The 27,191-nt window shown below is 45.6% G+C and overlaps 1 protein-coding gene across 3 annotated transcripts in view; it reads left to right on the top strand.

Moving 5' to 3' along the window:
* Positions 1 to 27,191, top strand: part of msh3 (mutS homolog 3 (E. coli)) — a 378,564-nt gene that overhangs the window by 7,861 nt on the left and 343,512 nt on the right. For all 3 annotated transcript variants that reach the window (XM_038805383.1, XM_038805384.1, XM_038805385.1), the window contains exon 2: positions 16,391 to 16,505. In XM_038805383.1, coding sequence (XP_038661311.1) covers positions 16,391 to 16,505 — 115 coding nt within the window. The remainder of the gene's footprint in view (positions 1 to 16,390; positions 16,506 to 27,191) is intronic.

The raw sequence follows: 27,191 nt of genomic DNA, 5'->3' as shown, positions 1-27,191 counted from the left end.
CAAATTCACTTCAGATTCATTATTCCTCAAAGTACAAATATTGGAACTAACATGGTACCAGAGGATGAATATTAAGCTTTGGTTGCAGAATAAGTTTTTTTTTTTTGTCTCAATCCTCAGAAAAAAAGAAGTATACGGCTGCTGACCATTTTTGCCACTTTATTATCAAACCACAAGCAGAGAGTACGTTTCTTGTATTGACCAAATGACCACACAACCAGTATATTAGTTCAAAGACAATTTATTAACAAACACCAGACTTATTTCTATGTGCAGTGATACACACGGCTACGTGCTAAATTAGACCTAATAACTAAGGTGACCTTTTATAAAAAAAATAAATAATATTTTTTAACAGTTTAAAAAATATATAAATTTAGAGTACCCAATTCATTTTTTCCAATTAAGGGGCAATGCAGCGTGTTCAATCCACCTACCCTGCATATCTTTGGGTTGTGGGGGTGAAACCCACGCAAACACTGGGAGAATGTGCAAACTCCACACGGACAGTGACCCAGAGCCGGGATCGAACCTGGGACCTCAGCGCCATGATACTGCAGTGCTACCACGGCACCACCGTGCTGCCCTTAACTAAGATGGCCTTTGCTTAACTTTGGGGGTGACCGCTCTGTGCAGGCGATGAGGCCTTTTTCTGTGTCCACATGGGTGGTTGGAAGTTGTCAGGTTTGTCTCGGCTGGGCTCGTCCTTCAGGTAGTGATCGCGGGTCCTTGAACTTGACTGGTTGATATGCTGCAATTGATCGCACAGAGGCCGGTCCAAAAGAGACAGAAATCATGGCTGCATTGTCTTTTAACTGGGTTGAGTTTTCCCCGCCCCTTTTGTGGGCAGTTTCTGGGTCACTGTCAATCAATTCCTCAGGGCTCCACTCTGGTTACATCCAATCAGGGGCTGCCACATCACTTTTGGGGTGGGCACTCGGTGGCCAATTCTGGGAGGGCTCCGAGTAGGAGCTCGGTGCCGCCTAGTCTGGAAGATGATGGGATGGACCTGATGGTCTCATTGTTACTTTAATCACTTTGAAAGGCCCATTTTCAGGTGTGAATTCCTGCATACTTCTGTGCTGCCATTTGCAAAGATACAAGTTGCAGCTTGTCTGTGTCCCAAATCTGACCACAATTCCCAGCATTCTTTGCCGGTGGCCATTTTAGATGGCCACACCATTTCAGTTTCAGACTGGCAGAAGGATGTTGCAAAATGTCAAGTTTCGACAATCCACCAATTTCTTTTTTTCTGGGAGCGGTACTATGCCAACAATGAAAAGATTAAGTTGAGATGTGGACAGAGATTAATTTGTTGCCCCGAAGGAAGTAACAGTAAGAAGTCTTACAACACCAGTTTAAAGTCCAACAGGTTTGTTTCAAACACTAGCTTTCGGTAAATTCACCTGAGGAAGGAGCAGTACTCCGAAAGCTAGTGTTTGAAACAAACCTGTTGGACTTTAAACTGGTGTTGTAAGACTTCTTACTGTGCTCACCCCAGTCCAACGCCGGCATCTCCACACCGAAGGAAGTAAGTTATGCCGTTGGCGTTAAATTTGCAGTATGTTTTTTTTTTCAGAAGTGGGTGTGGATGACCCGGATACTGAAGAGGGAGTAGGATTACAGTTTATGGATTAGATTTACAAAAAGGATCATTGGTTGGAAGCACATGAAGCGTGGTCAATCTTTGATAAGATTTAAGAAAATGGATGATCAGTCCATGGAGGAGAACTTTGAGTGGTATAAGAGACTCAAAAAGTTTAACCTTGAAAATCCCTGAGCCTTGCTACCTCACGGTGCCGAGGACCTGGGTTCGATCCCAGCCCAGGGTCAGTCATTGTGAAGTTTGCACATTCTTCGTGTCTGCACGGATCTCGCCCCCACAACTGAAAAGATGTGCAGGGTCAGTAGATTGGCCATGCTAAATTGCTCCTTAATTGGGAAAAAAAGACTCTGGCTCTCTAAATTAAAAAAAAAAAAAAAATCCCTGAGTCTGTATTAGTTTTTAAGTTACTGATTGTTGCTGGATTTCTCCCATTGATAGACTTTTGGTATTGACAGGGGTTCAATTCCATGGCAAAGACTCACTGCTCGACCAGTTGGCTGCTGCCCTAAAAAAAAAAATTTTTGGTGGGACTGTCATTTCCAGCTACTTCCCTAACAGATACAGACAGCGAGAAAGCAAGGGATGGAGGCCACCATGGTCGACAAAATATAACAATGCAGGTTCCAGTTCAAAGACATAGTTGCTGATAGGTGGCCTGAAGGTGGTTGTACTTTTACCCAATTTGAGAATTGGGACAAGAAGTGGGTCTGGGATGGCGACCATAGGCGGTGTTATCAGAGTGATGCCAACAATCTTTACGCAAATGAATTGCCTGCAATGAAAGAATCATGTTTTTGAAATAACGCATGAAACAGATGCTTGGTAGGCTGAACAATGATGATGGTGACTGCTGTGAAGGAATTGTGTTGGTCATTGGGAGTTTGAAGGTATTGATGAGTATTTTGATGGCTGTTTCATTCTACTGTATATTACTATGCAGTATATTGTTAAGCAGATCTTTGATCAAAAAAGCTCAGATGTAGCTGGACATAAGAGGATTTGTTCAGGAAAACTAAATCTCCATTTCTTTTTTTTATTTGAACATATTTATTGAGGTTATAACAACAACAGAAGAAACAGTGAACGTACAAATATAAACATAGTGCAAAAGATATCTTTGTCCCTCACAGGTCCCATCTTTACTAACCCCCTACTCTAAACTAAATTAAACCCCAACCCCCCCCCCCCCCCCTTCTGCTGACGGTTAATTTTCCCCAAAGAAGTCGATGAACGGTTGCCACCTCCAGACGAACCCTGACATTAACCCTCAAGACGAACTTCATTTTCCCCAGACACAGAAAGTTAGCCAGGTCTCCGACTTCGGGGGCTTAGCAAAGGCCAGAACGTCTGCCTCTTTATCCTCCTGGATTCCCGGGTCTTCCGACACTCCGAAAATCGCCACCCTTGTTTTTAACACCTTGGACATTAATTAAATTAAATTAAAATCACTTATTGTCATGAGTAGGCTTCAATGAAGTTACTGTGAATAGCCCCTAGTCGCCACATTCCGGCACCTGTTCGGGGAGGCTGGTACAGGAATTGAACCGTGCTGCTGGCCTGCCTTGGTCTGCTTTCAAAGCCAGCGATTTAGCCCAGTGTGCTAAACCAGCCCCTATGAGATCCGCAAACCCCTGCCAGAATCCCCGAAACTTTGGGCATGCCCAGAACATATGAACATGGTTCTCTGGCCCTCCCGCACACCTTGCTATCCCAAAGAACCTGCTCATCCGGGCCACTGTCATGTGAGCCCGGTGGACGACCTTAAATTGTATCAGGCTGAGCCTGGCACATGATGTGGATGCGTTGACTCTACTCAACGCATCCGCCCTCCTAACCCCTCTTCCCGTTTGCTCCTCGGTCTGCGTTTCCTCTGACCTCCATGAGTTCCTTGTAAATGTCAGAAACCCTTCCTTCTCCCACCCACATTCTGGAAACTACCCTGTCCTGTATCCCCCTTAGTGGTAGGAGCGGGAAGGTTGAGACCTGCCTGTGTAAGAATTCCCGCGCCTGCAGGTACCTAAACTCATTCCCTCCCGTCAATTCAAATTTCTCGTCCAACCCCCTCAGGCTGGGAAAGCTCCCTCTATGAACAGATCTCCCATCCTCTCGATCCCTGCTCTTTGCCATCTCTGGAACCCTCAATCCAACCTTCCCGGGGCCAACAGGTGATTATTGCAGATTGGAGACCAGACCGATGCTCCCTCTGCTCTGTCATTTTCACTGTCTGTACCCTCCCAGCCACTGGTAGCGGGAGCACGTCCCACGTTCAGAAATCGTCCTTCATTTGGTCTACCAGTCGGGTCAGATTTAACTTGTGTAACATATAAGAACATAAGAACTAGGAGCAGGAGTAGGCCATCTGGCCCCTTGAGCCTGCTCCGCCATTCAATTAGATCATGGCTGATCTTTTGTGGACTCAGCTCCACTTTCCGGCCCGAACACCATAACCCTTAATCCCTTTATTCTTCAAAAAACTATCTATCTTTACCTTAAAAACATGTAATGAAGGAGCCTCAACTGCTTCACTGGGCAAGGAATTCCATAGATTCACAACCCTTTGGGTGAAGAAGTTCCTCCTAAACTCAGTCCTAAATCTACTTCCCCTTATTTTGAGCCTATGTCCCCTAGTTCTGCTGTCACCCGCCAGTGGAAACAACCTGCCCGCATCTATCCTATCTATTCCCTTCATAATTTTAAATGTTTCTATAAGATCCCCCCTCATCCTTCTAAATTCCAACGAGTACAGTCCCAGTCTACTCAACCTCTCCTCATAATCCAATCCCTTCAGCTCTGGGATTAACCTAGTGAATCTCCTCTGCACACCCTCCAGCGCCAGTACGTCCTTTCTCAAGTAAGGAGACCAAAACTGAACACAATACTCAAGGTGTGGCTGCACTAACACCTTATACAATTGCAACATAACCTCCCTAGTCTTAAACTCCATCTCTCTAGCAATGAAGGACAAAATTCCATTTGCCTTCTTAATCACCTGTTGCACTTGTAAACCAACCTTCTGTGACTCATGCACTAGCACACCCAAGTCTCTCTGAACAGCGGCATGCTTTAATATTTTACTGTTTAAATAATAATCCCGTTTGTTGTTATTCCTACCAAAATGGATAACCTCACATTTGTCAACATTGTATTCCATCTGCCAGACCCGAGCCCATTCACTTAACCTATCCAAATCCCTCTGCAGACTTCCAGTATCCTCTGCACTTTTCGCTTTACCACTCATCTTAGTGTCATCTGCAAACTTGGACACATTGCCCTTGGTCCCCAACTCCAAATCATCTATGTAAATTGTGAACAATTGTGGGCCCAACACGGATCCCTGAGGGACACCACTAGCTACTGATTGCCAACCAGAGAAACACCCATTTATCCCAACTCTTTGCTTTCTATTAATTAACCAATCCTCTATCCATGCTACTACTTTACCCTTAATGCCATGCATCTTTATCTTATGCAGCAACCTTTTGTGTGGCACCTTGTCAAAGGCTTTCTGGAAATCCAGATATACCACATCCATCGGCTCCCTGTTATCTACTGCACTGGTAATGTCCTCAAAAAATTCGACTAAATTAGTTAGGCATGACCTGCCTTTTACGAACCCATGCTGCGTCTGCCCAATGGGACAATTTCTATCCAGATGCCTCGCTATTTCTTCCTTGATGATAGATTCCAGCATCTTCCCTATTACCGAAGTTAAGCTCACTGGCCTATAATTTCCCTGTAACTGTTCCCATTCCCACGCCACCTGGATGCCCAGGTACTGAAAGCTTCTCCCTACCACTCTAAATGGCAGCTCTCCCAATCGCTTCTCCTGCCCCCTTGCCTGGATCGTGAACATCTCACCTATTCTCCATGTTCAATTTATAACCCGAAAACCAGCCAAATTCACCCAGAATCCTCATAATTTCTTCCATCCCCTCTAGTGGGACAAAAACGTATAGGAGCAGGTCGTCTGCATATAGCGAGACTCTGTGTTTTTCAATCCGAGAGGACAAGATTTTGGCCAACAATTTGGCGTCTACATTTAGTAGGGAGATCGGCCTGTTGGACCCATTGGCTCCGGGTCCTTGTCCCACTTCAGGATCAATGAGAGAGTGGCCTGTGACATCATCGGGGGAAGCCCCCCTCTCTCCCTTGCCTCATTGAATGTCCTCATCAACAGTGACCCCAATATCCCAGAGAACGTTTTATAAAACTCCACTGGGTACCTGTCCGGCCCCGGGGCTTTACCCGACTGCATGGCCTTCAGACCATCTGGTATTTCCTCCAAGCCGATCGGGGCCCCCAGCCCTTCTACCGACCCCTCGTTGAACTTCAGCCCCCCTAAGAATTGCCTCATCCCCTCCGGCCCATCTGAGGGTTCCGACTCGTACAACCTGCTGTAAAACTCCTCCTTAAACGCCTTATTAACCCCTGCTGAATCTCCGACCAGGTTCCCATCCCTGTCCCGTACTTTCCCAATCTCCCTGGCTGCCTCCCTCTTTCTGAGTTGCTGCATGAGCATTCTGCTAGCCTTCTCTCCATAGTCATAAATCTCCCCCCTCGCCTTCCTCAACTGCTCCACCGCCTTCCCTGTAGTTAACAAGCCAAACTCTGCCTGTAGCCTCCATCGCTTCCTTAGAAGCCCTACCTCTGGGGCCTCCGCATAACTCCTGTCGTACTGTAGTATTTCCCTTATCAATTGGTCCGTTTCTGCTCTGTCTGCCTTCTCCCGTGGGCCCGTGTCGAGATCAGCTCCCCTCTCGCCACCACCTTCAGCGCCTCCCAGACCACCGCAGCCGAAATTTCACCCGTGTCGTTAACTTCCAGGTAGTTAGATAGATAGAGAAATACAGCACAGAACAGGCCCTTCGGCCCACGATGTTGCGCCTAACTTTTGTCCTAGGTTAATCATAGAATTTTGGACAATTTTTTATGGCCAATCCACCCAACCTGCGCACCTTTGGACTGTGGGAGGAAACCGGAGTACCCGGAGGAAACCCACGCAGTCACGGGGAGGATGTGCAGACTCCACACAGACAGTGACCCAAGTCGAAATCGAACTTGGGACCCTGGAGCTGTGAAGCAATTGTGCTATCCACAATGCTTACGTGCTGCCCTTAAGAAGTTAACCTACACTCCCTTATTCTACCCTAATCCAAGTACCTATCCGATAGCCGCTTGAAGGTCCATAAATTCTCCGACTCAACTACTACCACAGGCAGTGCATTCCATGCCCCCACTACTCTCTGGGTAAAGAACCTACCTCTGACATCCCCTCTATATCTTCCACCATTTACCTTGTAATGGTGTGTTCCACCCGGGAAAAAGTCTCTGACTGTCTACTCTATCTATTCCCCTGATCATCTTATAAACCTCTATCAAGTCGCCCCTCATCCTTCTCCGTTCTAATGAGAAAAGGCCTAGCACCCTCAACCTTTCCTCGTATGACGTACTCTCCATTCCAGGCAACATCCTGGTAAATCTCCTTTGCACCTTTTCCAAAGCTTCCACATCCTTCCTAAAATGAGGTGACCAGAACTGCACACAGTACTCCAAATGTGGCCTGACCAAGGTTTTGTACAGCTGCATCATCACCTCACGGCTCTTAAATTCAATCCCTCTGCTAATGAACGCTAGCACACCATAGGCCTTCTTCACAGCTCTATCCACTTGAGTGGCAACTTTCAAAGAACTATGAACATAGACCCCAAGATCTCTCTGCTCCTCCACATTGCCAAGAACCCTACCGTTAACCCTGTATTCCACATTCAGATTTGTCCTTCCAAAATGGACAACCTCACACTTGTCAGGGTTAAACTCCATCTGCCACTTCTCAGCCCAGCTCTGCATTCTATCTATGTCTCTTTGAAGCCGACAACAGCCCTCCTCACTATCCACAACTCCACCAATCTTCGTATCATCTGCAAATTTACTGACCCACCCTTCAACTCCCTCATCCAAGTCGTTAATGAAAATCACAAACAGCAGAGGACCCAGAACTGATCCCTGCGGTACGCCACTGATAACTGGGCTCCAGGCTGAATATTTGCCATCCACCACAACTCTCTGTCTTCTATCGGTTAGCCAGTTTGTTATCCAACTGGCCAAATTTCCCACTATCCCATGCCTCCTTACTTTCTGCATAAGCCTACCATGGGGAACCTTATCAAATGCCTTACTAAAATCCATGTACACTACATCCACTGCTTTACCTTCATCCACATGCTTGGTCACCTCCTCAAAGAATTCAATAAGACTTGTAAGGCAAGACCTACCCCTCACAAATCCGTGCTGACTATCCCTAATCAAGCAATGCCTTTCCAGATGCTCAGAAATCCTATCCCTCAGTACCCTTTCCATTACTTTGCCTACCACTGAAGTAAGACTAACTGGCCTGTAATTCCCAGGGTTATCCCTATTCCCTTTTTTGAACAGGGGCACGACATTCGCCACTCTCCAATCCTCTGGTACCACCCCTGTTGACAGCGAGGACGAAAAGATCATTGCCAACGGCTCTGCAATTTCATTTCTTGCTTCCCATAGAATCCTTGGATATATCCCGTCAGGCCCGGGGGACTTGTCTATCCTCAAGTTTTTCAAAACGCGCAACACATCTTCCTTCCTGACAAGTATCTCCTCAAGCGCATCAGTCTGCTTCACGCTGTCCTCTCCAACAATATGGCCCCTCTCGTTTGTAAATACTGAAGAAAAATACATGTTCAAGACCTCTCCTATCTCTTCAGACTCAATACACAATCTCCCGCTACTGTCCTTAATCGGACCTACCCTCGCTCTAGTCATTCTCATATTTCTCACATATGTGTAAAAGGCCTTGGGGTTTTCCTTGATCCTACCCGCCAAAAATTTTTCATGCCCTCTCTTAGCTCTCCTAATCCCTTTCTTCAGTTCCCTCCTGGCTATCTTGTATCCCTCCAGCGCCCTGTCTGAACCTTGTTTCTTCAGCCTTATATAAGTCTCCTTCTTCCTCTTAACAAGACATTCAACCTCTCTTGTCAACCATGGTTCCCTCACTCGACCATCTCTTCCCTGCCTGACAGGGACATACATATCAAAGACACGCAGTACCTGTTCCTTGAATAAGTTCCACATTTCACTTGTATCCTTCCCTGACAGCCTATGTTCCCAACTTCTGCACTTCAATTCTTGGCTGACAGCATTGTATTTACCCTTCCCCCAATTATAAACCTTGCCCTGTTGCTCGCACCTATCCCTCTCCATTACTAAAGTGAAAGTCACAGAATTGTGGTCACTACCTCCAAAATGCTCCCCCACTAACAAATCTATCACCTGCCCTGGTTCATTACCAAGTACTAAATCCAATATGGCCTCCCCTCTGGTCGGACAATCTACATACTGTGTTAGAAAAGCTTCCTGGACACACTGCACAAACACTACCCCATCCAAACTATTTGATCTAAAGAGTTTCCACTCAATGTTTGGGAAGTTGAAGTCGCCCATGACTACTACCCTGTGACTTCTGCACCTTTCCAAAATCTGTTTCCCAATCTGTTCCTCCACATCTCTGCTGCTATTGGGGGGCCTATAGAAAACTCCCAACAAGGTGACTGCTCCTTTCCTATTTCTAACTTCAACCCATATTACCTCAGTAGGCAGATCCCCCTCGAACTGCCTTTCTGCAGCTGTTATACTATCTCTAATTAACAATGCCAGTTCTGAATACATTTCCTCAGCCGCCCACACACTTCCTCATCCGCTAAAAGTCCCACGTCCAGTCCCCAGTGCGGGTGTTGCTAAATCTCCATTTCACTCGGTCAGGCCTTTACTGCCTGCCATTAAGGAAGCCAGATATCATAAGAGTTCAAGCAGTTTTGTGAACCTTTGGGGATAAAAATCTCGTTGACAAAAAGAAGACTACTTGGAAGTTGCATAACAGATTGCACATCCAGCACCATGAAAATTGAAAGCACTACTGCGAGATGCCGGAGTGGTCGATAATATGTTCTGCTTATTGAGCAAGTCGTGGCTCAATGTGACATTTGTATTATATATTGAAAGACACCATCGCATCCTGTTGTGCGCCTGCCACTGGCCGGGGAATTTAATAATGCAGTGGCAATGGACTTAAAAAAATAAATAAATTTAGAGTACCCAATTCATTTTTTTCCAATTAAGGGGCAATTTAGTGTGGCCAATCCACCTACCCTGCACATCTTTGGGTTGCGGGGGCGAAACCCATGCAAACACGGGGAGAATGTGCAATCTCCACAAGGGCAGTGACCCAGAGCGGGGATCGAAACTGGGACCTTGGCACCGTGAGGCAGCTGTGCTAACCACTGTGCCGCCGTGCTGCCCCTCAGTGGCAATGGCCTTAAAGGTATGGGACAAGGATCAGGGTTTTTTTTTTTTTTGCTACACTTTGTAGATATGGCAACCAGATTTAGTGTACCTATGGTAATGCATGGTAGTAAGGACAAACGGATAATTGTCGATAGGGCATGGAGAAATGGATGGGTGCACAGAGGAATCTGAAGTTGTCTCGAGTGCAAATGGATATCGCCACTTTTTCTGCTTACTTGAATGCCATCATAGAATCATGGAACCACAGAATCCCGACAGTGAAGAAGGAGGCCATTTAGCCCATTGAGTCTGCACCAACCCTCTGAAAGAGTTTTCTGCCCGGTTCCCTACCCCCGCCCTATCCCTGTCACCTAGCCTGGACACTATTGTCCCTGGACATGAGCAATTTAGTATGGCCAATCCATCCAACCTACACATCTTTGGACTGTGGGAGGAAACTAGAGCACCTGGAGGAAACCCACCCAGGCACTGGGAGAATGTGCAAATTCCACAAAGGCAGCCATCCAAGCCAGAATCGAACCCTGGCGCTGAGACTGCAGTGCTAACTGCTGTTCCACCATGTCATCCAGACAGACAGCATACCTTGTATACAGGCGGGAAAGCTGTAATTAAAGCTGAGAATTTAAAGAAAATCAAGGAAACCCTGTGGCAAGGCCATCTGGAAAACAGTTTAATCATGGAGACATTGTATATTACAAAATGGAAGGACTGCAAAGGACCTTGTAAAGTTATAGGCAGTGATGGAAAACCGTGATTGTACAACATGGGAATCAAACTGTTAGGTAAAATCTACAAGGCGCTTATACCTTTTTATAGTTTCTGAACAAGACATAGAAAGCAAAGAGGCGGCATGGACTTCACATGCGCATATATTGGGTAGTTAGGAGGAGCAGACTGTGGCAGATAGAGGGATGACTGACTATAAAGTAACACTGAAGCACAGGGTAAAGCTGTTCATCCAAAAGAGCAACTATCCAAAGTAGGAATGTGTGCAACATGTATGCGAGTAGGGGCCAATGTGTGGAAGGATGCCACTATTTATAAGGAGAGCATGAAAAACCACTGGCAAATACAAATGTGCAGGATGAAGGACATGAGCTAAGCCACATGGATTGACGAAGGTGTGGAAGGTCATAAAACACAGTGAGAATTCTGGAAGTCGAACAGAAAGTAATTGACTCTGGAGAAAAGATCACCAGAGCTGTGAAAGGGACACTGATCACATGCGGGAGAGATCATGTGGCAATAGTCCAGAAGAGAAATGTGAGAAAGTAGAAGTCCTAGCTTGATCAGAATAAGGACCAAAGAACAAGCTAGGGATACACTTCGATGCAGTCTGTGGCTTTTCTAACTACCTGCCCCCTTTCTTCTGACTGGTGGTCACTCATTCCCTCTCTGACTCCACTTCCTTTTTAAAAAAAAATATTTTTTTTTTTGTTATTGCTTTTTCTGAGTTACAAAGCCAGGGCTCAGTGTGGACAGGGGTGAACCCCTAATCCAGCTCCTTGCCTGCTCCAAAAACCAATTCAAATTCCAATTGAATCCAATTCATGGTCCCCACAAGAGAGACATACCAGATCTGAGCCAAAAGGCCGAGAAGCAATAACTCTACTTCCTTAAGCTACAGAGTGACCGCGAATAAAAGTGTGCCATCCACATAACTCTCAGCTTCACAGATGCACCGCTGTGCCTTCAGCCGATGCTCGAGCTCTGAAACCCGGCTTTCAAGCTGATCAAACTTCCTGCAAATGTGGTCATCCAGACTGCACGGAGAGTCTAGGGATTCCCATATGCTGCAGGGCACGCAAAATACGGACTAAACTCTCCAGTCATACATTTAGTTTAAAAGACACCTACCTTAAATAATTTTCTAATTGGCATAAGTTTTTTAAAAAAAAAGTAAAAGCACTTACCTTTTCTTAATGTTGTTTTAAATTGGAGAGGAAGAACGTACCCACTACTGGCCAATCAGCTCTCGCCCTTGTAGCCTCTACTCCAGCAGAGCAAGACCACTCTCTGAAGATTAAAAAGTTAGAAAGCAAAAAGCCCCACTTTCCCCTCCGTACCAAATATCCACAGTACTCCAAATTCCCAAATGCACTGTATCTCACTCTGGATGTGCCCTCTCCCAACTGCTGGTGCGCAAATAAATCAGCAGTAACCTTTGAATCAACAATCTTATTTAGAAAATGTCAGTTCCATCCCAATAAATCAGGCCAGGTCATCCCAGAAAGTGGATCCTGCATGTGAGAAATAGATCAATTAAGAAATTTGATTGGACAGTTTGACCTGGTTGTGCACTCAGACAAGACATGATGCAAATTATGGTGTGTTGCAACTGAGTAACATGATGAAACAAGCTACAGTAAATGAAGTTCTGAGAGCAGATAAAACATTAAAGAAATTAAATTTTGAGAAATGCATACTCCAGTTCCAGCCATGAATGGTATAGAAGATGAGGTCAATAATTTTTAGCGATGCTTCGCATTCGGGTGGCACTGTATCATAGTGGTTAGCACAGTTGCTTCACAGCACCAAGGTCCCAGGTTCAACCCGTGCTCGGGTCACTCTGTGTGGAGTCTGCATGTTCTCCCCGTGTTTGCGTGGGTTTCTCCCCCACAACCCAAAGATGTGTAGGGTAGGTGGATTGGCCATGCTAAATTGCCCCTTAATTGGAAAAAATAAATTGGGTACTCTAAATTAAAAAAAAAATGACACAATGATGAAATGGAAAACCAATATTTTCCGCTGCTTGGTAATTGCACATATGTGTCCATATATGTGATAAATAATTGTTTAAAGAAGGGGGAAATGTGCAGCCTATTAATGGGTGATTATAATGCAATATGAAACATAGAAGATAGAAAATACTTGATCTTGTTTACTTTTTAATTTAATTAGATAAATTATTTTTGAATTTCTAAAGGTTAAAGCAAAGAGGGGATATCTGTCAATATATAATTAATCACATTAAAGTCCCATGCCAATCACTTTGTTAAATGGCAATTAGTGTGGAAAAGTTTAATGGTTAAACCGGTGATGCGTATTGACCCACCCATAAATGGGACACCTGCATTGATGTTTTAAGTTTCTTTTATTATTTGTTTTTTGTTTAATGCTTCTTTAGGGGCTGCTCTTTTGTTTTGTCCCTTAGTTTGTTTAGTTTAGTTTAGTCAGACCAACCCAAAATAGTATAAATGGGGGCAATAAGGTGAGGAGGAACAAGGTGAGTCTGTGACTTTGATATCTTGGAAATAACCTGGTTTAAGGTACAGACTAACGAACAGAATATGTAGACCTAAAGGGAAAATATGGGGTTGTGGCACTAGATACATTGCTCCTATATAGAGCCAGTGCAGGTATGATAGGCCGAATGGCCTCCTTCCGTGCTGCAGCAGTTCTGTGCTCCGGTGTCAAACCGAGAAAGCGCAAAGCAACAGTGAACATCTTGCACAGTCCTTCTTCAAAAGAGTTAACGGGCTGATCATGAGCTTTGTCTGGGCGGGAAAATCCCCGCGGGTGAAGAAGGCAATGTTGGAGAGGAACCACAGCGAGGGAGGGCTGGCTTTGCCGAGTCTGATCAATTATTACTGGGCGGCCAACATCGCTATGATAAGGAAGTGGATGGTGGGTACGGGGTCTATTTGGGAGCGGGTGGAGGCGGCTTTGTGCAGGGGCTCCAGCTTGGAAGCCCTGGTCACGGCTCCTCTACCGCTGCCGCTGGCCAAGTACACCACCAGCCCGGTAGTGGTGGCGACCCTGCGGATATGGGGCCAGTGGAGGAGGCATGTGGGGGAGATGGGGGCGTCTGTCTGGGTGCCAATCTGCGACAACCATCGGTTTGCCCCCGGCAGTATGGATGGGGGGTTCAGAGTATGGCGGCGAGCAGGGGCGGGAAGGGTGGGTGATATGTTCCTGGAAGGGAGCTTCGCGAGTTTGAGGAGCTTGGAGGAGAAATTTGGGTTGGTAAGGGGAAATGATTTTAGATACCTACAGTTGCGGGACTTTATTTGTAGACAGGTCCCATCTTTCCCACGCCTCCCGCCAATGGGGATCCTCGACAGAATAGTCTCTAGGAGGGAAGAAGGGGAGGGCAGAGTCTCGGGTATATATAAGGTGCTTATGAGGGAGGAAGGGTCCCAGACAGAGGAACTGAAACTTAAATGGGAGGAGGAGCTAGGCGGGGAAATGGAGGATGGGCTGTGGGCAGAGGCCCTGAGTAGGGTAAATTCAACCGTGACATGTGCTAGGCTCGGGCTGATCCAATTTAAGGTCGTTCACCGGGCCCATATGACGGTGACTCGGATGAGCAAATTTTTCGGGATAGAGGACAAATGCGCTAGGTGCGCGGGAGGACCAGCGAACCATGTTCGCATGTTTTGGGCATGCCCTGAGCTGAGGGGGTACTGGGAGGGATTTGCGGGGGTCATGTCCCAGGTGCTAAAAACAAAGGTGGTGATGAGTTCAGTGGTGGCAATTTTTGGGGTTTCGGAAGACCCGGGAGTCCAGGGGGAGAAAGAGGTCGATGTTTTGGCCTTTGCTTCCCTGATAGCCCGGCGACGAATATTATTGGCGTGGAGGGACTCAAAGCCCCCGAAGACTGAGTGGTGGCTTGCGGACATGTCGAGTTTCCTGGGGATGGAAAAAATTAAGTTCGCCTTGAGGGGATTTGTGCAGGGGTTCACCTGGAGGTGGCAACCATTTATTGGCTTCTTTACGGGAGAGTGAGCGTCAGCAGGGGGGTGGGTGGGGGGGGGGGGGTAGGTAGAGTAGAGTAGGAGGGAAAATATGGCGGGTAGTTCCGGTGGGAGGGGAGCGGGCTTGTGCAATATGTTACAATGGAAGTATTGAAAGTACGTGGATGTTTGCACATTTTTGCCTTTTTTGCTTTCTTTCTGATGATGTCTGTAACTGTTATAAAGCCAAAAACTACCTCAATAAAATTGTTTATTTAAAAAAAAAACAGTGAACATCTTGGAGTAGCTTTTACAAACATTCCCTTAATAGTGGGAGTACATATGAATGGCCAGAAAATCAGAAGGAACATGCCTGTGAGTCCCAAAGTTCAATCCTGAATATTGCATTCTGCATTAGTGTGCATTCAAAAATTTTAGCCAACAATGTTTGTTGCTGTGCAGGGATCCAAATTCTATTTGTCATGACTGGAAGCAACTTTCATGGATTGGAACTTTATTGGTATTTTATATATATAAAAAAAGAAAGTTCCTTTAATTAGCTAGATGGTTGGTAATATCCTGTGAACACCAGGACCAGATTGCAGTGTACCTGAAATAGAAGCAGTCAGCACTGGAAACGTGCAGCACAGTTCCGAGAAAGAGTACAAGCCTGAAACATGAAGTTAGATACTTTTAAAATGATGACTGAACAGCTGGGTGTTCCCTGCAATTAATTAAATTTAACATTTTAAAATAGAATTAAAATTTTATTATTCTGAGTTTTTTGAGTTACCCTGTGTTAAGTCATTCTGCTTTAACATCAGTCAGTTAATGGGTGGGATTTTCCTGCAGTACGTGCCTGACAACCAGAAATTCCTGCCTGAAGCCAATGGACCTTTACATGGTCCGTCTCCCACCCGTGGTGATCTTGTGGTTGGTGGGGCAGAAGAAACCAGCCCAATGTTTACATTTAGCGTCAGGTGTTTCATTTTCAAGTTGTTTTGCGCTGGGCCTAATGTAGGGTTGTGTGACCTGATCAGTGCCATTTTGGTAAGGGCAATTTAGCATGGCCAATCCACCTAACCCGCACATCTTTGGACTGTGGGAGGAAACCGGAGCACCCGGAGGAAACCCACGCACACACGGGGAGGACGTGCAGACTCCGCACAGACAGTGACCCAGCCTGGAATCTAACCTGGGACCCTGGAGCTGTGAAGCATTTATGCTAACCATCATGCTACCGTGCTGCTTGTTTCCTACAAGTCAAAGCTGCTCTTTCTGCCTCTTGTCACTCACCTACAGAGCCTTCACTCACAATGTGGACTTGAGAGAGGGGCGGGTTAGGGAGCTGGGTATGTAGCAACAGGAAGGTCAGCAGTGACTGGGAGGGTTGGCAAACAGGAAGTAAGTAGAAAGTGTTGGCATGTTTCTTTTATATTCTTAGATTTATTTTATTTGAAATGTTATCATTTACCAATGTAGGAATTGAGCAATAAAGTATTTCAACTTGCAGGGTATAATGTTTTAATGTATTTTCTGATGAGAAAAGGAACTGACTAGAGCTTTTGCATTGGCTGTAACTGGGAAATCCAATTCACTAAAAGCCGTTTCACGTAAAGTCACACATTTCAAGAAGGCAGCTACGACCATTTACTGTACCCAGAAGAGGAGGACAAGAGGATATAAACATTATGATGTCCAAATTAAATATCCTCATGATCTGAGATTTCTTTCTTTTATTGTTTTGATTATGAAAATTCACCTGCTACAGACGTCCGACTCCGGCAGGAAAAAGAAAGCAAAGTTCAATCAAGGTGAACCCAAGACAAAATTCAGGAAGCTGGCAAATCAGGAAAAGAATGGGGAAATAGACAAAAAGGCCCGTGGTAAGTACACACGCTTTCGAAACCCTGTCAGATTATTTTTTATTGGTTTTCAGTGACCAGACTGGTATGAGAATCCATGCAACAGTTGCCATTCCCTATGTCTCTGTGAAGTGCCGTGGGAGTTTTTTCTACATTAGAGTTTCTATTTAAATTCAACCCATTGCTGCTGAATGGCTATTAATTGGCCTAATAACCTCCAATCATTCTGCTCTATGAAGGAGAGAATCTTCCTAATCCTACTAAGTGACTACACTTGGCATCAAGGCAGAACTTGACTGAGTTTGGCACCAAAAATCCTTTCTAAAACTGAAATCAGTGGGGAAATCTCTCCACTGGCTGGAGTCATACTTATCCTTTTGTTTGTTAGAGGCCAATCATCACAGTCCCGGAATATTGTTTCAGGCGTTCCTCGGCAAGCAGTCCTAGACACGAACAGCTTCACCTTCTCTACACACAAGAATTGGGAGCAGGAGTAGGCCATTCCGTCCTTCACGCCTGCTCCACCATTCGATCATGGCTGATCTGAATATGGCCTCATCTTCACTTTCCTTCTGAACCCCCTATAACCCCTTGACTCCTTTATTGATCAGCAATATATCTAACTCCTCCTTGAATGTATTTGTCGACCCTGCCATCTCTGCTCTGTGGAGAAGAGAATTCCACAGACCAATAATACTTGGAGAAAAAGAAAATCCTCATCTTAATGGTAGATCCCGATTTTTAAAAATATTTGTTTTTATTTTATTTAAAAAAAAAAAATGTTTTAAACTGCATCCCTAGTTTCAGAGCCCCCCCCCCCCCCCCTTCACACGCAAGGGAAAACGCAGTGTCCATCCTGCCAAATTGCCTCAGTATATGTTTCAATAAGATAGCGTCTCATTCCAATGGATATCAGCCCAAACTCCTCAACCTTTCTTCATAAGATAACACCTTGATGCCAGGAATCAGTTGAATGGACTTTTTCCTGAACCACTTCCAATACAAGTATATTCCTCAAGTAAGGAGCCCAAAACTGTAGTCTGTATAGTTGTTTCAACAACCCCCTAATTTCATACTCCATTCCATTTGCAATAAACACCAACATTCCATTCTCCTTTCACTTGCTGTACCTGCATATTAACTTTTTGTGATTCATGTGCCAGGACACTGATCCCTCTGCATTGTAGAATTCTGCAATCTCTCTCAACTTAAATAACAAACTGTTTTTCTATTCTTCGTGCCAAAGTGAAGAAGTTCACATTTTCCCACGTTATGCTCAGGTGGCAGATTTATGCCCGTTCACTTTCCTATCTAAATCCCTATGTCCTCTTGACAACTTTTATCACTACAGTTATCTGCAAGTCCCTTCATCCAAGTAATTGATGCAAGTCAAGCAGTCCATGACCAAATGCAGCAATACCTGGACTGTACCCAGGCTTGGGCTGACGAGTAACATTCGTGCCATACAACACGAAGTGACCATCTAACACCATCCAGGGCAAAGCATACTGCTTGATTGACACTGTATCCACAAACACTCACTCCCTCCAGCCCTAACCCACACTAGCAGCAGTGTGTACCATCTACAAGGTGGACTGTAGGAACTCAACAAGCCTCCTTAGACAGCACCTTCCTACACCGTGATCACTACCATCTAGAAGAAAAAGTGCAGCAGACACTGGGCACACAACCAGCTGGAATGTTTGTGTCCAAGCCGCTCACCATTCTGACTTGGAAATATATTTCCATTTCTTCACTGTGTCTGGGTCAAAATCCTGAAATGCCCTCTCTAAGGGTGTACCTATACCACATGAACTGCAGTGGTTCAAGAAGGAAGCTCACCACCACTTTCTTGAGGGCAATTATGGATGGACAATCAATGCTGGCCTAGCTAGAAACTTCTGCATCCCATTAATTAATCAAAAATAAAATGTTGAGATCGCTGACTTGTTGACGTCAATCTTCCTCTGTCGTTGGCGGGCTGGGTACAGACAGTAAAGATGAATATTTTACCGTGATTCTTGTTTCTGTATCAGTGCTTGCTGGCCTTTTTGTTCAAGGTCTTTTTAGGGGGATGGACAGGCTGATCTCCTCGTGGACAGGGTAGCAGGTGGCTGGGGGGTGGAGGGGGTGGGGAGTGGAGGGCTAGGCCTCCCAAATTTGATGTATTACCATTGGGCGGCGAATGCAGAGAAGATTCAGGGATGGAATAGGGAGATGGGGGCTTTATGGGTGAGGATGGAGGCAGACTCTTGTATGGGGTTGCGGGCGCTGGTTCAAGGGAAGTATTTGGTGAGTCCCATGGTAGTGGCCCGCTGAAGATCTGGAGGCAGTTTAGGCAGCATTTTGGGTTGGGAGCTGGGTCGGAAGGAATGAAATGAAATGAAAATCGCTTATGTCACGAGTAGGCTTCAATGAAGTTACTGTGAAAAGCCCCTAGTTGCCACATTCCGGCGCCTGTCCGGGGAGGCTGGTACGGGAATCGAACCGTGCTGCCGGTCTGCTTTAAAAGCCAGCGATTTAGCCCAGTGAGCTAAACCAGCCCCTGGAATGCCGAATAGGGGGAAATCATGGGTTTGAGCCAGCAGGCTGGATGCAAGATTCCGGAGATGGGAAGACAGAGGGATCAAGGGAATGAAGGAATTGATTTTGGGAGGGCGGTTTGTGCGTTTGGAGGAGTTGAGCGATTTTGGGCTGGCGCAGGCGAAGGTTTAGGAATATGCAGGTGCATGACTTTGCGAGGAAGGTCTTCCCCATCTTTCCAATAGTGCCTGCCTCATCATTGATGTCCTTCGGCCCTCCAAGCCTGCGCTGACCATGCTGCCCATCTAAACTAAAATCTTCTACACTTCCAGGGTCCGCATCCCTCTATTCCCATCCTATTCATGTATTTATCAAGATGCTCCTTAAATATCCCTGCTTCCACCACGTCCTCCGGCAGCGGGTTCCAGGCACCCACTACCCTCTGTCTAAAAAAACGTGCCTCGTACATCTCCTTTAAACCGTGCCCCTCGCACCTTAAACCTATGCCCCCTAGTAATTGACCCCTCTACCCTTGGAAAAAGTCTCTATCTACCCTGTCTATGCCCCTCATAATTTTGTAGACCTCTATCAGGTCGCCCCTCAACCTCTGTCGTTCCAGTGAGAACAAATTGAGTTTATTCAACCTCTCCTCGTAGCTAATGCCCTCCATACCAGGCAACATCCTGGTAAATCTCTTCTGCACCCTCTCTCAAGCCTCCACGTCCTTCTGGTAGTGTGGCGACCAGAATTGAACACTATACTCCAAGTGTGGCCTAACTAAGGTTCTATACAGCTGCAACATGACTTGCCAATTTTTATACTCAATGCCCTGGCCAATGAAGGCAAGCATGCCGTATGCCTTCTTGACTACCTTCTCCACCTGTGTTGCCCCTTTCAGTGACCTGTGGACCTGTACACCTCAATCTCTCTGACTTAAGGGTTCAATACTCGAGGGTTCTACCATTTACTGTATATTCCCTACCTGTATTAGACCTTCCAAAATGCATTGCCTCACATTTGTCCGGATTAAACTCCATCTGCCATCTCTCCACCCAAGTCTCCAGACGATCTAAATCCTGCTGTATCCTCTGACAGTCCTCATCGCTATCCGCAATTCCACCAACCTTTGTGTCGTGTGCAAACTTGCTAATCAGACCAGTTACATTTTCCTCCAAATCATTTATATATACTACGACAGCAAAGGTCCCAGCACTGATCCCTGCGGAACACCACTAGTCACAGCCCTCCAATTAGAAAAGCACCCTTCCATTGCTACTCTCTGCCTTCTATGACCGAGCCAGTTCTGCATCCAACTTGCCAGCTCACCTCTGATCCCGTGTGTCCTAACCTCTTGTGCCAGTCTGCCATGAGGGACCTTGTCAAAGGCCTTACTGAAATCTATATAGACAACATCCACTGCCCTACCTGCATCAATCATTTTTGTGACCTCCTCAAAAAACTCTCAAGTTAGTGAGACACAACCTCCCCTTCACAAAACCGTGCTGCCTCTCGCTAATACGTCCACTTGCTTCCAAATGGTAGTAGATCCTGTCTCAAAGAATTCTCTCCAGTAATTTCCCTACCACTGACGTAAGGCTCACCAGCCTATAGTTCCCTGGATTATCCTTGCTACCCTTCTTAAACAAAGGAACAACATTGGCTATTCTCAAGTCCTTCGAGACATCACTTGAAGACAGTGAGGATCCAAAGATATCTGTCAAGGCCTCAGCAATTTCCTCTCTTGCCCCCTTCAATATTCTGGGGTAGTGCCCATCAAGCCCTGGGGACTTATATACCTTAATATTTTTCAAGACGCCCAATACATTGTTTTTTTTGGATCTCAATGTAACCCAGGCTATCTACACACCCTTCTCCAGACTCCACCATTCCTTCTCTTTGGTGAATACTGATGCAAAGTATTCATTTAGTACTGCGCCCATTTCCTCTGGCTCCACACATAGATATCCTTGCCTGTCCTTCAGTGGGCCAACCCTTTCCTGGCGACCCTCTTGCTTTTTATGTACGTGTAAAAAGCTTTAGGATTTTCCTTAATCCTATTTGCCAATGACTTTTCGTGACCCCTTTTAGCCCTCCTGACTCATTGCTTAAGTTCCTTCCTACTTTCCTTGCATTTCACACAGGCTTTGTCTGTTCCCAGCCTTCTAGCCCTGACAAATGCCTCCTTTTACTTTTTGATGAGGCCTACAATATTCTCTGCTTCCTGTTAACTAACTAATTCTCTACCTGTGTCAATATGTTATCCCTTACACCAATAGTTCTTATTTGTGTAGTAATCTTTGATGTGGCACCTTATCAAATGCCTTTTGGAAATCCATGTACCATATCCCATTTATCCACCTTGAATGCTAGTTTATCAAAGGATTCTAATTTGTTAAAACACTATTTCCTTTTCACAAAACTATGTTGACTCTACCTGATTGTATAATGATTTTCTAAGTCTTCTGCTGTTGTCTCCTTAATTAAAGATTTTAGCATTTTCCTTGTGGCAGGTGTTAGGTTATGTGGCTTATATTTTCACGTTTTCTGTTTCCCTGTTTTCTTGAATAGAGGTGTTCAATTTGCGATCTTCCAATCCACTGGGACCGTTCCAGAATTTGGGTAATGTTTGGAAGATCACAACCAATGCATCTGTCACTGCAGCCACTTCCAGTAAGACCTTGGGTTTCAGGCGATCAGGTCCAGGAGACCTGTAAGCCTACAGTTTCAGTAGTTTTTCCACTTCCTTTTTCCCTAATCATTTGATTTATTTTAAGGTCCTCTCTCCCTTTTACCTCCTTGACTTTCAAGTCGATTGGAGCATTCTTTGTGTCTCTTGCGGTGAAGACAGACACAAAATTCAACATTCAACGCACCTACCATTTATATTTCCCAACATTAATTTACCAGTCTCACCCTCTTGGGGACCAGCATTCACTTTACCATTTTAAATAAATGTAGAAACTCTTACTCCCGTAGACAGCACCTCTGATAAAGACGTTCTTTATTTGCCAGCGTACGATGGGAGAGCAATCTGCGGCAGATTGACTCTACCTTACATTGCGTCAGGTTCAATAATTATGCAATTTCCAAACATCAGTAGCCCTGCCCCTGCTGGACTTGATCCAATCATTGTGGCTAAAGATTACATACATTGACAGTAGAATTGCTTTTGGGCAACCTCGGGCTGCGTGACCAGCTCATGCGCCTGTGGGACCTAATTCATGGTGTTCTGACATTTCCCAGACCCTTCTTATCCACTGTCCGTGATGCTTTGTATGAACAGTCCTCTATCTTCTGTCTCTGAATGGTACCATTGTCAAATTAGTCAAGGCTGTTTGCAGCTGGGGATAAGGAATATTTGTGCTGAGCTGAGTAGCCTGCATTCAATGTGTGTCTGTTCTTCCCAGGAATGTGGTTGAGTCTGGTTTGTTTAAGTCCCATCATGCTTTGCGTGCAATTCACTATTCCCAGTTTCCATACTCAGAAATGTGTTGTTCTGCTACTCGGGTTTATGCTTTTCTGCTATTGATCCTGTCGACCTTGTTCATTTAACAATCTAATTATAGAAACGTTTGCTGACTTACACTGTGTATAAACATTTATCAATCTAAGTATAGAGGTGTATGCTGAATTATATACTACAGTGTCTTACTTAATTTAATCTAATGGTCTGTTCTCTAAGCCCCCTTTCAACCTGGTTATAGATTTTTAGCTACCTGTCTTTTATTCTCTGATTTCACCCTCTTTTATCTTTTTAGTCATTCTTTGCTGAGTTTCTAAAATCTGACCAATCTTCTGACCTGCCATGAATCTTCACAGTATTGTGTTTTCTTTCAGTTTGATAGCATCCTCCATTTCTTCAGTTAGCCATGGATGGGGCATCTTTCGTGTGATCTTTCTTTCTTTCTCGATGGAATGTATCTTTACTCCGTGTTCCGAAATATCTCTTTAAATGAGTGCCACTGCCACGCTATAGGAATGGTGTGATTGCACTTGAAAGGGTGCAGAAGAGATTCAACAGGATGTTGACTGGACTGGAGAGTTTCAGCTGAATAGGCCTTGGAGCAGAGAAGGATGAGGGGAGATCTCATTGATATGTACCAAATTATGAGGGATACCGATAGAGTTGCTAGTAAGAAACATTTCCCTTTAGTGTAGGCGTCAATAACCTGAGGGCATAGATTTAGAGAGGATTTGAGGGAAAACCTTTTCACCCAGAGGGTGGTGGGAATCTGGAACTCACTGCCTGAAAGGGTGGTATAGGTGGGAACCTTCACCGCATTTAGATGAACACTTAAAAACACCGAGTATACAAAGCTGTGGACCAAGTACTGATAAATGGAATTAGAATCGATAGATGTTTAATGGCCAGCATAGACATGATGGGCCGAAGGGCCTCTTTCAGAGTTGTAAAATCCCATGACTCTACCCTACTGTCCTGCCTTTTAAACTATTTTCCCAATTCACTTTATCCAGGTCTACTGAACTTTGTAATTGCCTTTTTTCAAGTTTAAGACACTCATCTTAGACCCACTCTTTTCACCTGCAAACTGAATGTGAAATTCTACCATGTTATGATCACTGTTGCCTCGAGGCCCTTTTGCTATGAAGTCATTCATTAATCCTGCCTCATTGGCTCATTCCTAGGTTTAAAATAACTATTCCCTGGTTGGTACTTGAACTTGCCATTCTGAAAACCTGTCCCAAATACATTCTATGAACTTATTTTTCAGGCAACTTTGTCAATTGGATTTGTTCAATCAATATGAAGATTAAAATCACCCATGATTATTGCAGCACCTTTCTTCCAAGCTCTCACTATTTTCTCTTGTATACTTTGTTCTACAGCACAGCTACTATTAGCGGGGCTGTAAACTACGAATGACTCCTTCCTTTTCTTTTAAATGTATTTTATTACAAACGTGTATCAAAACAGGTTACAGCGAACATACACCCCGGGAAACATACTTCCCTACAATCAACTATACAGTCTGTACGGATTTATCCTCTTTTTCATGCCTCCCCAGGGACGAACAGCCCCTCAAACACGGTCACCAACATCCTCAAATCCCCTGAAGAGCCCCTTAACTCATACTTTATCATCTCTAATCACAGGAAGTCGTACAGGTCACCCAACCAAGCCGCTACCACCCAGTGGCGATGCCGACTGCCACTCCAACAAAATTCGCTGTCGTGCAATCAGAGAGGTGAAGGCCAAGACATCGGCCTTCCTCCTCTCCATGAGCTCCAGCGTCTGAGAGACCCCAAACATCGCCACCAAAGGGTCTGGGTCCACCTCTTCCTCCATTACCCTGGCTAAGACTGCGAACACTCCCACCCAGAATCGTCCCAATTGTTTGCAACCCCAAAACGTGTGATTCGCTGGCCCCTGCCCACACCTCAAACTCATCTGCTACCCCCTGAAAGAACCCCCTCATTTTCACCCGAGTCATATGCACCCTGTGCACCACCTTAAACTCATCCTTGCACATGAGGAGGTCCCATTTACCCTACACAGTGCCTCACTCAATGCTCCCCAATTGATCTCCCCTCCCAACTCTGCTTCCCATTTCTCTTTGCTCTTCACCTCCTGCTTGCCTCCCTGCTCCCCCAGCCACTTGTGTATATATCCCCAGTTCTTCCCTCCCCTTCCACATCTGGGAGCAGCAATCACTCCAACAGGGTGTATCCCGGCAACCTAGGGAATCCCCTCCAGACCTTTCCCACAAAGTCTCTAACCTGCAGATACCTGAACTCACTCCCCCTCAGCAGCTCTACCCTCTTTCCTGGCTCCTCCCCTGGCGAACCCTTCCTCTAAATACAAATCCCCCCCCCCCCCCGGCTCAAACTCATGATTTAACGCCGACATCCCTTCCACCCTAAAATGCCTCCTCGACTGATTCCATATCGTCACTGTGGACTGCACCACTAGGCTCCTTGAATACCTATTCGGAGCCATTGGCAATGCTGCCGTCACCATAGCCCTCAAAATAGACCCCTTAAAAGATTCCTCCTCCATCCTAACCCACTTTACCCCTTTTCCTTCCCATCAATGCTGCAACTCGTCCATATTCACCGCCCAATAATAATTAAGCAAGTTCGGCAACGCCAACTCAAGGGTCCAAGATCATCTATGATGGGGGGTTGGGGTATTTTCTCGAACACGTCTTCATCTATGAGTCTATCACGGTTTAATAGTTCTTTGAAGTGTTCTTTCCATCGAAGGCTGATGTTTTCTCTGTCTCTTAAAATGGTTTCCTCCTTAATCTACATCGGCTTGAGGCCTAGGCCGGGGATGTTGAGTTCATATATTGCCTTGGTGGTACTGAGGAAGCCCAGGTGTTGTGCTGGTCAGCAAGGACTTGCAGCTCCTTTGTATTCTCAGTTCACCATTGGTTCTTGATTTTCCTCGTTGTTCTTTTTACCTCCAACGTGGCTGATTGATGACCTCTTCTCTTTGCCTTGCTGTTGTTTTTCCAAGCCTGGAGAGCTTTCCTGTTCTTGTCGATGAGGTCTTGGTTGATGCCGTTCTTGTCGAACCAGGCTTCATGTTTCCTGGTCTTGCAGCTAATGGTTTCTTGACAGCTTGAGATGATGGCTCTCTTCAGAGCTTTCCAGTTTTCCTACACTTCATTAGAATGAACGCTTTTGAGATTTTGGGGAAAACATGAATAGAAGTTCACTAACATGCTTTGCTCTTAAAGCCGTTCAACATTGATCATTTCTCTGAGCTGTTTCTTAGTTTCTGCTGCTTCTGGTGGAATTTGATGGATATGGAGGAGCGAATGAGCCGATTGTCCTGCAGTCGTCTGCACTGGTCATTGCTTTAGTGATGAGGGTATTAATTTAGTGACGGGATTGGACAATGACTTAGGCGATCATGTGCCATCAGTACTTTGATTGTGAATATCTCCAGGAAGACTTGAACTTATCTTTTTGGTGGAACAGTGTGTTAGTGATGACAAGCTGGTGTTCCACTCATTTGGTGAGTAGGAGAATCCCATTAGAAATGATTCCTTTTTGTCATTTGTTTATGTAAACAGGCGGGCTGATGTTTGGGGGTTGGTGGGAGGATGGGATCGTTGTTACTGTTATGGGGTTTGACATATCTGTTGCTGATTATTGTTTATTGTTGGGGGGTGTAAATTCGGGAAAAAATGGGAAAAGGAGAATAAAAATGTTTAAAAAAAAAAAGAAATGAAAATGAAAATCGCTTATTGTCACAAGTAGGCTTCAAATGAAGTTACTGTGAAAAGCCCCCAGTCGCCACATTCTGGTGCCTGTTCGGGGAGACTGGTACGGGAATTGAACCATGCTGCTGGCCTGCCTTTGTCTGCTTTGAAAGCCAGCGATTTAGCCCTGTGCTAAACCATCCCCTGGAGTAGCAGTTCCCAGCACTTCCTTTCCTGACCCTGAAGTTGACATCCCGAAGGAGGATGATCTTGCTCTCCAACAGTCTTTTATGGAGGATATGGTGTCCAGGATATAGTTGAAGCCATATTTGGACTTCCCATTGGCATCGAGGGTTGGGCGTGGGAACCCACGAATGTTGCCCGCTGAGTCGTGAGGTGTTTGTTGATGCTGGCAGGGAGCTCTGAAAGTCGGTTGACAAGTTTGTTCTTGACGGCGAATCCAATTCCATGCACCCTGCGCTGATCCTTGGGTTTTCTCTCCAGAAGAAGGTGTAACCACCATCGTCTTCCTCAGCTATCCCTCGCCTGCTCTTTGGGTCTCTTGCAGGGCAGCGACGTCGATGTTGAAGTGCCTGAGTTCACGGGCAACAAGGGCAGTTCTCTATTCCAGTCGATTGTTTTGCTATCCGTGAGGGTTCGCACGTTCCAGGTTCCGAGATTGAGGTTAACTTTGATTCTCAAGGGCTCGAAACAGGGAACTGCTGCAAGCACCCACCCAGTACGGTCTGTGGGTGAAGGGGCCCCCCGGAGTGCAGGGGACTACCCGCGTGGCGGACACAAAGTGGACGGCCATGGCGGGTGTCCCCGGGACAAGGGGGAACCCCGGAGCGCAGGGACCCGACCGCATGGGGAGAGCAGTGATAGTGGACATCCTGGACGGCCCCCTAACATAGGGAAACCCCAGAGGGCAGGGGCGCGTCCACCGGACAAATATGGTTAACCCCACAGGAGCAAGGGGGCAGAAGCCCCCCACCAGAATAGTCACCTGGAA

This window comes from Scyliorhinus canicula, chromosome 8 (assembly GCF_902713615.1).
Source record: "Scyliorhinus canicula chromosome 8, sScyCan1.1, whole genome shotgun sequence".
NCBI classification, from domain to species: domain Eukaryota; kingdom Metazoa; phylum Chordata; class Chondrichthyes; order Carcharhiniformes; family Scyliorhinidae; genus Scyliorhinus; species Scyliorhinus canicula.
This window is presented reverse-complemented; position numbering and strand designations above follow the sequence as displayed.